The sequence below is a fragment of the Metarhizium robertsii genome (assembly GCF_000187425.2).
Source record: "Metarhizium robertsii ARSEF 23 chromosome Unknown MAA_Scf_8, whole genome shotgun sequence".
NCBI classification, from domain to species: domain Eukaryota; kingdom Fungi; phylum Ascomycota; class Sordariomycetes; order Hypocreales; family Clavicipitaceae; genus Metarhizium; species Metarhizium robertsii.
In genome coordinates, this window is record NW_011942226.1 from 614,921 (window position 1) to 628,294 (window position 13,374).

General features: G+C 48.8%; 4 protein-coding genes across 4 annotated transcripts; 3 read left to right on the forward strand and 1 right to left on the reverse strand.

Annotated features, from left to right (window-relative positions):
- Nucleotides 1–810: 810 nt before the first annotated feature.
- On the forward strand, nt 811–5,472 carry MAA_00979 (linoleate diol synthase; the record flags this gene model as incomplete). Its single annotated transcript, XM_007818977.1, has 7 exons — nt 811–939; nt 991–1,107; nt 1,164–1,269; nt 1,323–3,852; nt 3,914–4,331; nt 4,384–4,671; nt 4,732–5,472. The coding sequence occupies 7 exons, from the start codon at nt 811–813 to the stop codon at nt 5,470–5,472; spliced, it is 4,329 nt and encodes a 1,442-aa protein (XP_007817168.1).
- A 1,010-nt stretch (nt 5,473–6,482) lies between these two features.
- MAA_00980 (uncharacterized protein) lies at nt 6,483–7,724 on the reverse strand (the record flags this gene model as incomplete). The annotated part of the gene is made up of 1 exon (XM_007818978.1): nt 6,483–7,724. One exon carries the CDS (start codon nt 7,722–7,724, stop codon nt 6,483–6,485), a length of 1,242 nt encoding a protein of 413 aa, XP_007817169.1.
- A 1,877-nt stretch (nt 7,725–9,601) lies between these two features.
- On the forward strand, nt 9,602–10,524 carry MAA_00981 (uncharacterized protein; the record flags this gene model as incomplete). The annotated part of the gene is made up of 3 exons (XM_007818979.1): nt 9,602–9,719; nt 9,776–10,150; nt 10,256–10,524. 3 exons carry the CDS (start codon nt 9,602–9,604, stop codon nt 10,522–10,524), a joined length of 762 nt encoding a protein of 253 aa, XP_007817170.1.
- A 1,481-nt stretch (nt 10,525–12,005) lies between these two features.
- Nucleotides 12,006–12,628, forward strand: MAA_00982 (uncharacterized protein; the record flags this gene model as incomplete). Its single annotated transcript, XM_007818980.2, has 3 exons — nt 12,006–12,152; nt 12,216–12,439; nt 12,496–12,628. The coding sequence occupies 3 exons, from the start codon at nt 12,006–12,008 to the stop codon at nt 12,626–12,628; spliced, it is 504 nt and encodes a 167-aa protein (XP_007817171.2).
- Between the last annotated feature and the right edge of the window lie 746 nt (nt 12,629–13,374).

Genomic DNA, 13,374 nt, shown 5'->3' on the forward strand with positions numbered 1-13,374 from the left:
TGTCAGACGGCAGGAGCTGATTCGATCATGGAGATAGCTTGTACAACGGCCAGATGGTGGCACGCCAGAATGTATAACTCTTGTTGTTCGTGGACGTGACCCCAAGAGCCCAATCACATTGATCTCACAGGCACAAATGCTTCCATGATACATGACGCTTAGCAATTTGGACGAATCGAGGTTGCAGTAGCATCTTACTGCGCACATGTCGCGACTCATGCAACACAGATGAAATGTGATAGACCCGAGCCATTGACAGCCGGGACGGGCTTCTGCCCATGCGGCATGCATATTCAGCTCTACACTTTACCCCGGCGTGGTCTGGGCATTTCCGCTTTTCTGCCAACTGAAAGGCGGCATTCCAGACAAGATGACGGCCACGCCGCATGTAAGCAATATCGGCTTACACTTTCAACGGGGATTGGGCCAACAATGTACTACACACATACATGTTGGCGTTCCAGACCTTGCGGAACGACCATGACGTCTGAGAATGGGAGCTGATAGGGCGGAGCAGGCGAGCCACAGGTCAGCTTTATCATGGATCGTTCCTAACGACTGTCTCTTCTCTCCTTACCCAAGTACCGCGAGTTGGGGTGCAATAATAAGCACTTGAGCGCCACATGGCACCATCTCATACAAGACCTGTGAACTCAAGTTGTCGCTTTACGGTGCCTCACACATTCTCTTTCCAAGTGCACTCATCAGGCAACAACACTGAGTAGTTATTACACTCCGCCTTGGTCTCTGTTTTGCTACTGCTCTCGCCATCCCTCATCAACATTGGGAACCAGTCGAAACCCTGCCGTCATGAATGGCCACGCAGCAGAGGCTCCTATGAGCAAACAAGATGAGGATTTGATGCAACTCACCTTGCAGCTCAGAAACAAGAAGGAAGAAGAGAAATATGCAACGTTCCACGGAGACAACCTCCTCGGGGTAAGTGAGAGGCAGTTGTTTTCCGAGTTTTGCTACTAACGGTCCACACAGAATCCAATTGTTCCCAAGGTTGGCCTGTGGGAGGATATCAAGACTGTCTTTCAGCCCAGCAACTGGCCAGCACTGAAGCGGACCGCCGATGGACTCATCAAAGGCACTGGACTTGACGTAGGCTGTCAACTCTGAATGGTGCTCGACAGACTGCATGCTGACATGGAGCGTAGGGACAAAGTGCTGCCACGATTGCCGGCAGTCTTTCCGATTACAGCGTCCAACGGCAAAAGTTTATTGATGATCAAGTCAAGAACAAATATGACAAGATGTTGCACCGTACGTTTGCGCGCCGAATCAGCAGCCATGAGAGCTAATCTGACTTTGATCAGCACCATTGACGTACCTCGGGGATGCCTTCCAGTACCGAACTGCCGATGGCAAGTTCAACAGTGCCCTCAATCCGCATCTTGGTCAAGCAGGTGCTCCATACGCCAAAACAGTGCCGTCAAGAACAGCTCCGCTCGGTGCTCTTCCTGACCCTTCCGACCTCTTTGACAAGCTGATGGCACGAGAGGAAGGTGGCCGGCAGAGCCAGTCGGGGCTTTCTGCCATGCTCATCTATCATGCTACCATCATCATCCACGATATTTTCAGAACAAATGACAACGACAAGAACATCTCGGATAGCTCGTCCTACCTCGACCTGTCTCCTCTCTATGGTTACACCACAGAGATGCAGCGCAAGATTCGGGATGACAAGTACAAGCTGGGTCTTCTCAAGCCAGACACATTTGCGGAAGACCGATTATTAAGGCAGCCACCCGGCGTCTGCATCCTGCTGGTCATGTACAACCGATACCACAACTACGCTGCAAGACAGCTGCTTCGAATCAATGAGAACGGCCGTTTCAGAGTCCCAGTCATGTACGAAAAGACCAAGCTGGTCTCTTTGATCAAGGAGCATCTCCCTGATCGCAACATATATGGGCAAAAGGAAGACCTTGGTGCCAATGTCGTCAAGCTGTGCGCTGAGTATGAGAAGGTATGGAGAGAAGCTCAAGCAGCAAGACCTCGAGAAGCACCGGATGCCCCTCCAGAGCAGCCACAGGAAACCCCCGAAGAGAAGGCAGAGCGCGAGGCTGAAGAGAAACAAAGGCAAAAGGCTCTTGATGCCATTGCTGAGTTCGAGGCGTCCGCGCTGAACCAAAAGCTCATCGAGTTGACAGAGGCTCTCGAGCTTCTCCTCGAGGAAAAGAAGTCGAAGCTCAAGGATGAATCTCCCCAGAAACTTGAAGATTTCGAAGCCAAGTGCCAGGATTTCGAGGCTGCCTGGGAGGCCGCTTGGAACAAGCAAGATGATGACCTCTTCAACACCGCGCGTCTCATCACTTGCGGCATGTACATCCAGATCTCCGTGCACGACTACTTGCGAGCACTTATGGGCTTCCACCAGTTCAACACCAACTTCACTCTTGATCCTCGCGCCGACTTTGACCAAAAGAAGACGAGTCGCGGCATCGGAAATCAAGTTACTGTCGAGTTCAATCTGCTGTACCGTTTCCACTGTGCCATCTCTCTCAAGGACGAGGCTTACACCGAGGAATTCATGCAGAAAGTGTTGGGATTCAAGGACCCAAAAAATACTCCGCTGCCGGTTTTCCTACAGACGATGGCGGCAATTAAACAAAAGTCCGCAGAAGACAAGAAGAACGGTAAAAAGGATCCCGAGCCATGGGAAATAACGTTTGGTATCCCCGATGCGCCTACGCCAGCACCTGCGTCTGGTGAAGATAGCAGCGCAGCATCCGAGAACGGTTCGGATAGCGGAATATCCATGTATGGTGTTGTTGGCACGGAAGCGCCCGACGAGACTGGTGGTGCTCGAGAGAAGCCCAAGAGGTCCAAGTATTTCACGCGAAACTCCATCACAAATCTTTTCGACGACGCCCAGATGCTGGATGAACTCACCTCCGCAATGGACGATCCCATCTCCAATTTTGGCCCGCGCAATGTCCCCCAGTGTCTCAAGGCAGTTGAGATCATGGGTATTCTTCAAGCGCGTAAATGGGAAATCGGTACGTTGAACGACTTCAGAGACTTCTTCGGCTTGCCAAGACATGCCACGTTTGAAAGCGTGACAAAGAACGTCGAGATCCAAAACGCGCTCCGAGATCTCTATGAGCATCCCGACAAGATTGAGCTGTATCCAGGCATCTTCTGCGAATCAGACGAACACATGGGACTGGACCCTGGGCCGAGCGAGGCAAGCTCTGCGCTTTGGTCTGCCATCTTCTCGGATGCCATCACCCTCGTCCGCTCGGATCGTTTCTACACGGTTGACTGGAACACCAATTCCCTGACCTCGTGGGGCATGAAGGAAGTCACACCAAATAATGAGGTTTGCAAGAGCTCAGTCTTCCACCGCTTGATCCAACGTGCTTTCCCGGGATGGTTCCCATCCGACACCATCCGATTCTTCCACCCGTTTTACACTGCGAAGCAAAACGCCATCTACGCAGAGGCTCAAGGCTACGGCGATCAGTTCAGAGAGACGGCAGCGCAGCAAGCAGGCAAGCAGAAAAAGCCAAAGCCCGACATCGTTGTGGCCCCAGTGCAGAAGCCCCAGAAGCCGTGGTATCTTGACAAATTCAACGACATCTCCATTGTCTTGCAGGGAGAACAGAGCAAGAACTTTACGAACCCTGCGTATTACTATGAGGCCAACTTGCCCCAGATTGTGAGAGCCGTTTTGGGCCCAGACCAGAAGCCGCCTACAATCTCACCCAAGATCCTTGAAGATTACGTCAAGGGTGCAGAAGAGGGTTTGAAGAAGTATCTTGACGAGTTAATGAGGTATATCGTCAAGAGAGAGTCAATCTCCATGACAAATTCGACATTCCAGATTGATGCCACTCGAGAGTAAGTTTCGCAACCCTTGCTTCGACTGCGGTCGGAGAGAGCCCGACTGACCTTTGGACAGTTTTGCCATTCCCATAGTCACGCGATATGTCGCCGACTTTCTTGGCTTCGGCGACAAGCTGCGCAAAGTCGCCACCGATGCCAAGGACAAGTACAGCGAGAACGAGATCTATCAGCACATCACCAACTGCCAGGTTTTCCTGACGTACAATGTGGACGAAACAAAATGGATGCCGCGTCGCCAGGCTTTCAAAACTTCGATGAAAAAGTTGATCGACTTGACCCAGAACGGGACCATCTGGGAGGCCAACCAATGGGGTATTACGAGGGCCTTGTTCGGCAAGAAGCAGACCAATCCCATGCATGAACTTGGAGTCTTTGTCGCGAAGCAGGTCTTGGACTATGAGAGGGACCAAGCTAAGGCCGCTGCTATCCTCCTCCTCATTTGTCTCGACTTTGCCTACAACGCGGTCGTTTCAGTAAGTGATCCAAGTGTTTGCGCGTCTTGCCATTGAGGCTAATTGTCACCAGTTTACGGCTACGTTAGACGGCTACATGAAGGACCTGTACAGAGCCGCTGATTCTACACCACTTACCATCAAGTCGGAGCCAAAGTGGATCGAGGTTCAGAGATGTGTCTTTAGCACTTCCAGCAACGCCGATAGAGATCTTGAACAGATGGTCCAACTGATGGCCCAGGCAACGGTTCGACTGCCGATTGTGCGCAAGGCCACCACGACGGACAAGTACGAATTTGGATGGACAACGAAGGGAAGAAAGGTCCAGGTAAAGAAGGGGGAGACGGTCATTCTCGACCTTGTAAGCTCGTCCAAATAACGGCCCCTCTCAAACTCACGACTGACAAGATTTATTTTATAGTCAAAGGCTATTGACGAAGCAGAGGTCAAGAGCGATGCGGCCAAGGTCGAATTCTTGACTTCCCAACTCAACATTGCCGACAAGTATGGTGTCTTCTCGCCAAGACGCTTCACCACTCTCTCGCTAGTCTCGATGATCAAGTTTGTTGCTCAGATGAAGAATCCCCGTCGCGGCCACGATGCACAGGGAAAACTCAAGAAAATTCGCCTCGATTCCACCCCCGAGGGCTACGCCAACTACATGGCGCCCATGCGGGTGAGCTGGATCAAGGAGCAAACAAAGCGTCTCAAGGATAAAGACGCCGACAAGATCTTCACCGATGACATTCTGCGACCGGAAGCCGATACGTACCTCACGCCAACCTGGGATGAATTCGTGCCCTTCCCCATGACGTGGAAGATTCGCTTCGATGGGTTCGGCGAATCGAATTACATGGTGGACAGTCATCCCTATGGTAGGGTCAAAACTACGCCCACCCTTCCGGATTTCTGCCCGCCGTGGTATCAGCCGCAAGGCCTTAGCACTGTCGGGGGGGCGTTTGCCTCCGATTGCATTTGCGCTGCTGCGGGAGCTGAAGCTGAAGCCGGGGGCCAACTTGCGAACGGTGAGGCGGGCAAGGGCAAGGAGACGGAGCACAGCCATGAGTGCCCTTGCCTTGGCCGCTTGAAGAGGAAGCTAGAGCCCAAGACTGCCCAACTGTCGACTGGATGTGGCTTGAGTGATAACCATGTGCACAAGTAGTGGCTTGCGAGGTTTGTTCGCCGTTTTAAGTGTCATGGAATGGGTAATATGAAGATGGACTCGGCTATGCCAATATGGCAACGCCACCAAACAATTTGAAAGGTCTTATGATCTATTCACTCTTGTGTATTAACTATATAAATGCGTAGTTGGTTTCCAAAAAGGCATCTTCTTTCTTTTTAATACAATTCGTTTCTTGGTTTTTAACACGCTCCTATCTAGATAAGCCTCGTGCCTCGTATAATTACTGCCTGCCCGGCAGCAGTATAATAGCCGTTGCCTTGAATACACGACTTGACCTTGGCAGTTCCGACACTCAAAAGTGAATTGACCCATGTGGCAGCCTTATGCAAGTCTCTTGGCTTTTGCTGACGCATATGCGGACGCCCCTGGCAGGTAATACCCGATGCTTGTGTTACCAGCCCCGAAATGCTCCGTTTTGAACCAAACTGCTAGCATCTTCCTTGAGAACAACCAAGTTGGTTGGCCGCAGATGGCAACCCACGCAGTGTCATATCATGGATCTGCCTTGGACCGTTAGTGTATCAGTGCATCGTAAGAGGTGCATGAGAGCCACGCTACAACCCTCTTATTACCCTAGGGGTTATTTCTTAGATAAGGGCCTAAAGTAGTAAATAAATCTATTAAATAATCCTTATTATATCTTTATGTGCCCTTAGATTTTCTTAAGTCTACTGATATAAGTAGTTCTCTTATATGTGTTATAGTTTTATAGCATAACTTGTAAGTCTTATAACGTGGCACCACGTTAGCCTTGGAACTAAATTCACAGGTGGGATACCACAGTAAAAGGTCATAATAAACAGTATGTAGTACGATTTTACTATATATTTCTTTAAAAAAAAAAAAAAAACAAGGAACAACTAGCAGTAACAAACACTCGAGTACAAGCAACATGATCCATAGATTCTCGCAGTCAACAGACTCAACGTGCTTTTGGCAGAACCAACTTGACAACACAACACGACTCGACATTCCACCCTGACACACTAGGCCTTGGCAGCAGGAGCGGGAGAGGGCCGGGTGGGAACAAAGTAGCACTCGCCGTTATCCCGGCACTCGACGTGAAGTTGCTCAGGTTGCTCTCCGGCAAAGAACTTGCCGTCCTTTTCAGTAATAGGCTTCAGTACGCATTCGCCGCACTTGTCGACGTGGCAGCTGTTGCATTGCATACGGAACTGGTCCCAGCCGCAGTTGCATTTGCCCCCTTCAGCCTCGTCCGGTACGCACGCAGGCTCGCAGACCTCTCGCAATGGGAAGCATTTGTCTCCCGAACATGTTTCACCGCACTTTCCACCACGGCAGGTTTCCTTGTCAAGCGGGACAGCGTTTTTACCCTTGAACATGGAGGGCATTTCCCCTTGTACTCCGACCACGGCTTCAAACTGCAGCTGGGGCGAGAAACTTTGAAGCCATTTCTTATACTTGTCTTCATCAGCCTTTGCCTTCTTAAAGTCCTCCTCGGTTTCCAGGGGAAATGACGCGCCGCATGGAGCGCCGCCAAAGTATTTCCTGCAGAGGTCGTCCTTGATCTGCTGGTCAGTCGGGAACCGCGAGTCGCACGATCCGCCGGTTTGCTGATCAGTCTTGCGAAGCCTCTCGGGGGTCATTATTTCGAAGAGCCTGCAGAACCCCCATTTAAGCCTGCGGTGTGCCGCACTGCCCTGCGGGTGCTCAATGGCCTTGGGATCGTGGCATGGTGCTGGCCAGCCCGTGCCGAAAAGCTCCAACTGGCCGAGGCGGTTATTGCACGTCTCGGGGACTTTGATGACGGCAAGGTCCCCGAGCCCGATGACTGCGTTCTTGCCGCAGTCAACTGCGTCGGTAAGGGACTTGCCATCCACTAAGCACTTGCCAATGCCTAGAACGTACGTGATTATCACGGTTTGCGGCTTGCCAGGCGTCTTGTCAAGAGCGCTTCGCACGTTGCCTGCTGTAGCGCCGCCTCCAAGGGCCTTGGCCAGCGTCTTAAAAGCTTCGCCCTTGGGCAGATTGCTCACGCCATCAAGGAAACTCTTGATATCCTTGGCACCCGAGTACGCCTTGTAAAGCTTCACAAGCTCAGCCTGTTGTTCGTCACTAAGGTCCGGCAAGCCCGCGGCGCTCAGTTGCCGTTTGCCAAGCACGTCTCCGTTGCTACCAGCCATGGGCGGCAGTCGTGCCGCTGACACCAAGGTGCCAACCATGGACGCACTGGTAAGCGTGATGGATAAAAGCTGTGATAGACGCATCTTGTTGTTTTGCTTTGCTTTGCTTTGCCAAGTCGTAATGTTTGGTGGTTATAATCGGAAATGACTGTCAGTTGTGGTTAGAATAAGAGATTCAAGGTAATAGAACCCAGGAACATGGCCATCTATTTATAAAACTTGCGAACTGTATTGTCAAGATCGTTGGGCCATGTTGACAGTGCAAGAGTAATGTCCATCACAGCCAATTCCGCATCAATACACTAGTCAGACGACCAAATGTGATATCACAATAGTTACATCACAATGGCATTCTCGCTTTATGCTACTACATCGGAGATGGCATTGTTTTCCATCAGCCAACTAAAAGCCAGGTATTGACCACCCGATGTTCATCGCCAATCGAAGGTTAGATATAATCAAGGGTGATGGTTGTATTCGAGCATACTAGCCACCTGAAGGACGCGCTTTCGGCACATAAGGACGTCCAATGAGTGCCTGCTTGCGCAATGTTTCGAGAATCAAGTACCCCACACTATCGAAAATTGAATTATGACATTTCCGGCGACAACTGCCGACTGTCGGGGGCTCATCTTGACGGAGGTCGCTCACGTGGTGAGTGACACCACTTATTGTGAAACGGGCACGATTCGTTGTCGTTGACTGGCTAAATTGAAAGGGGCAATTATGCCCTTTCCGAAATTATTTTCGGTTTACACGAGTAAGTATAGTTCCCAAGGAGCTGGTACGCGTGCGTATTTAATTTCCAGAGTCATGACTTGCTAGCTCACCACGTGTGCCATGTCCTCAGGTTGACGGTTGATGTTGCAGTCATATTCCGAGCCAATCTCTAGGAAAAAGGCAGCCCATCCGGGTATCAGACACTGCACCTTGAGAGGAAGTGCCAGAACCACGTGGCTGGTCTAATTGGTAAATGGCCAACAGTAATCATAATGCGATGCTCCATAATACACACGCCCGCAGGGATGTGGTGAAAACATCAAGCCTCTCGGCTATTGATTGGACTGTCTTCATGCTACCACTGGACCTACGTAGTCAGCCAAGTCACCGAAGTAACATTGAACAGGCTAGTTTCCCCTTGATGCCGCCAAGAATTCCTTCCAGCGGCTACCGTCGACATCTAATGAGCTAACCCTGACCCTACAAAGCTATGAATAATCCAAAACGCACTTGGGCACACTGGCCGCCTCACTCGCGTCAGGTGTGCCACGGGTGGAACGTAGCTTTTTTAACTTGGTAGCATATTAAAACTTCTATTACAGTAAGTCTACGTAATTTCAGACCCGCTTCAATGTTGATAGTTCGGTTGATCAATAAACTTGCTACAAACTATAACTTGGCATCTTATGCTTATGATCCTAGCAATATATATTACAATATATATTACAGTATAATACGGAAACGTTCTTCCGGTACTCGAGAACTACAATTACTATTGCTCTTCAGGCCTACTCTGTTAAATGTAAATTATGGTAAAGTTCTGCCTTGTTCCTAAACCCGTTTTCTTTTCTCTGTCGAATGACTCTGAGCCTTTGGTCACTGATACCATATCGCTTAGGCCAACTGCGAACAAGACTGGTGGTTACAGCCGGTCTTGGATAACGTTTTGGACCTGGATGGAGTTGCCTCTTCTCAATATTTCCTGCGATGTATTGGAGCAGGCAGCGCATCCACGCTTTCAACTAAGGACCATCCCCTACAGGAGGTCCCTCTTGACTATAGTTGCAATGAGAATGGCAACCACGCGCCCCAAGCATCCTTTGATAACAGTACGTTTTCGCATGTACGGACTTCCAAGTTAGAATTAATACTAAGTTTATTTCCCCTAAGCAAAAGAAAGCACTCATAACTTGCATCCCACTTATAATATTCGCGTGAAATATCGCTTTTTCGCTACCATCATGGACGATGGAAGGCTCCTGACTTCACATAGTCATGGCCAAGCTATAAGTAACGATATTTTGTCGCGGTTTTTTGACGCTGTTGAGTTTTGTCGGGTTGTAAATGAGTTGGGTCAAGGTGCGCTGCTTCTTTCCCGACTGCCTATTACATCTTATTGCTAATACTGTTCACAGAAACAGACCCGTTACCAGGCGCCATCAACCGGGCCAGTTTCTATACGCCTGATTGTACGGATTCGGCTCCAGGACTTGAAAGTGAACGCACTCCCTTGTCAAGTCAATCACCTCCTACACCATCAACGGTTGCGCCGCTCACCGTCGCGTCTGAATCAATCTACAGCCTTCCGCAGAACAGAATCACAGTGAATGATGCCCCTGCAATGTGGAAGGCGTACAAATATTTGTTCGGTTGCTGCCAACAAACCATGTGCAAGATGATTGCCAAAATATGGATACAAACCCTCTCACCGAAGAAACAGGCGACCCATCCTTACCAAGGTGGTCAAGCGACAGCTCCAGCGTGGTGGCCGACAAACTGTCTAACAAAAAGTAAGAGAGTTCGTCACAGACAGCCCGATCATTTATACAAGCGAGGTGAGATGGGTTTTTGTTCTCCCTTCTTGGCTTAACGGGGGGCTAATATTTACTACTCAGAACGCATTAACCTTCTTGCACATATTCTGCGACTGCTGGTTGAACCTAGCGCCAAACAACATGTTGCGATCCGAAGTCTAGGCCTTGATGTAAAAAGATTAGAGGATATTACCAGTAGCAAGTTGCGGGATTTTCTAGAGAAAGACGACATGAATGCGAGGAAGAGGCAGCGGCTTGCGCAGCTATTCGAGCTCGCCCAGCAAGAGGCGAGGTTTAGGAATGGAGATATCGGTAGACATGAACCCATACAACCCATTTACGGCCAATAGATGTTGGAGCTAATCGAGGCTTAGGCGCTGATACCGAGGTCTATATAGAGCCAAATCACGTATAGCGGGCCAAGCTTCCTGAACGGCGGCTGTGCCTCCTATCCCCAACTCCTGATGGCAAGTTGATTCTAGAACGTTTTATGGAGGGGTATTGAGAGGACATAAGGCACCAGTTGACCTTGACTGTGACAAGGGCTCGGAAAGAGGGCTCGGAGCAAAACGGCTCAATTCAATAATAATCTTGAAGGGTCTCTAAGCTCTTGAGCTGCTACGAGAGAAGAAGAGAAGGGTGACCGCCTTATATACATAGAAGGAACGCCCAGGACTAGAGCTCTTGCCCGGGCACGTGTTCAAGCTGTGTAACCAACAAGTCCTGTATCGGCGAAGCCCCTTTGTTGGGTCTTTTCCGTGTAACATTGACAATGTTACAGTGTGTAGGCTTCTTCTCCCTTCCCCATTTTGGTAGTAAGCAGGATAGGGATTATTTCTTGACCAACTCGCTAGAGGCCTTTCACATTACGGTACGCTTAGTGGCAATCTTTCAACCGATGGTAGTGACTCACAGTCCAACAGCGACTTTCAAGATCTGGCCTTCTGAAAAACCAAGAACCTCTAATACCTTCAACTTTCTTATTGAATTAAATCTTAAACCAAGTCTTCTAAGCTCGGTAACCTGGCCCTCGTCGCAGGTGTTGACCGGCCTTGAGGAGAAGCTATCCTAGCAAGTATCGTCTCCCAACCTCATATGCATCTATGCAGAAACATTGCCAGCTGCTGCTCAATGCCCGCAGAGACAAATTCGGTAGTGATATATTTTTGTGGTCGGGATGTATGAGTCCGGCTAGAAAATGTCGCACAAAGGCTTTGCCTACGGTGTATCCCCATCTCTGTCATCGCCACGGATACTATTGCTCCCGATAAACCACTTACGACCAAAAGACGATGCAAAATTGAGTTAGCTGGCTTGTGAAGTTAGAATAAGCAATGCTCTGTCAGAAATCACGTGATAATATACTACATACCGAGGTGGATTTGCCAATCCAACAGAGTCTAGACCTAATTATGAGTAGTCGGTGATTCGCGTAGAGTTGCGGAAGCTTCGGATGCGGCTACGCCGGAAGGAATTGTAGTTTGATCCTTTTGGCCAATCCCGCCCCGACAAGGTCTTGGCAAAGCATTATGAATTGGAAATGATGATTCACTTTATCTCATGTGATTCTTGGAAACAAGTCCGAGAGTCCCGTGCGGTAGGATGGTACGGCTCACGATGTGGTCATATGCTGCTTAACTAGCGCTTATGAAAGCGATGCTACGGGCCAGTATATAGACTACACGGCCGTTCGATGCTACCATTACCTCGTTTCTAGAAGCTCAAGTAAAAAAACTGCCGAATTTCCTTGCCTATTAATCACTCTTTTGAGTAGGAATACGCTTGAACGAAAACTTGTGTATTGATATTTGCATTGAGCCCAGTTCGAAATATGCCGCCAAACAACGCCTTGCATGTACTTGTTAAAGCTAGCCACTTCATGGTCTTTGCATCTGCTACAATTGTGACTGGCATACTTGGCTGGTTCCTACACCGCACATCAGCGCAGAATACTCATGTCATATTTCAAGAAACTGTGGTAAGCATTGAAAGCTCCGCAGCTTGTTGTTTTTTAAGGTTTCGCTAATAAGCCTAAACACAGGCTGCCGTGACCGTTCCGGCTTACCTAGGTCACCTTGTCTTTGCCCAGGTTGATTCTTACTACGAGCAGAGTTTGATGGTCGGTTTGGCCTTTTCCTACTTGTGGCTCACGTCCTTTATTTTTGCGGCACAAGATTGGACAGGCGGCCGATGCGCCAGCGCCTTCCCCAGAGGCAGTAGCTGTAGTCAAAAGAAGGCTGTCGTTGCGTTTGACTTTCTTGCTTTGTAAGTCAACTGATTTATTACTGTGTACAAGACGAGTGGCTAATATGTTTGTGTAGCTTCTTCCTTGTCTTTGGCATGCTTATAAAAGGCTGTGTGAAATATACGCAAAACAAGAAGAATAGAACACAAAGACGGGAATATACAGACGGGGTTATAAGTACGAGCGAGAATGCCATGAGGAGTGCGTAGCGGTAGTTTAGTATATATTATCATGTAAAATAAAAGACAAAAAATCACATTGCCTTCCAGAATAAAGTAATGCTCGAGATTTCATCTAGAGCAGGCTCAAAAGGTGCCGGCGTAGGCTTTGTTACCAATTTCGCAATGTCTATAACATGACCAACAGCTTTGAAGGTACGTGTTATACATTGCATCTTCTTTTAGCAATTCAACCCCCTTTACGTGTAGACACTTGACTGGAAAGGGGATCAAAGCACCTGAGATTAAGCCAAGTAGGTTAACCGCGACCATATCCTAATTCTTAATACTAAAGGTTCTGCGTAATCTAGATGAAATATACTTACCTACTAGGGGAAAACAGTTGTATTATGGCAGGTGGCGCCCAGCTCAAGGTGCCCCATATTGCTAGCAACAGCAAAAATGTTGTTGCTAAAGCCCCGAGTGCAGTGTAATTGTCACGAGGGTTTCAATTATAGGTTCTACTGATACAATAAGGAAATACTTTGGAGCGCCAAACCCTACGTACTACATTATAACTTGACGTGTAGTGGATAGTTTTACACCCACGTTTTTTCCAAACATCTCATCCTGGTGAAACTGATATAAGATATTTCTCTCTAAAGATAGCCAACGCAGTTGAATATTTACAAATTTCTTCCATTATTTACATAGAAAAAGCCGCAAATGTGCGACACTGCAACACAATTTGGTGCCGGTTCCGTGATTTTCAAGTGTAGGAATCAGCCCTTGCCAAC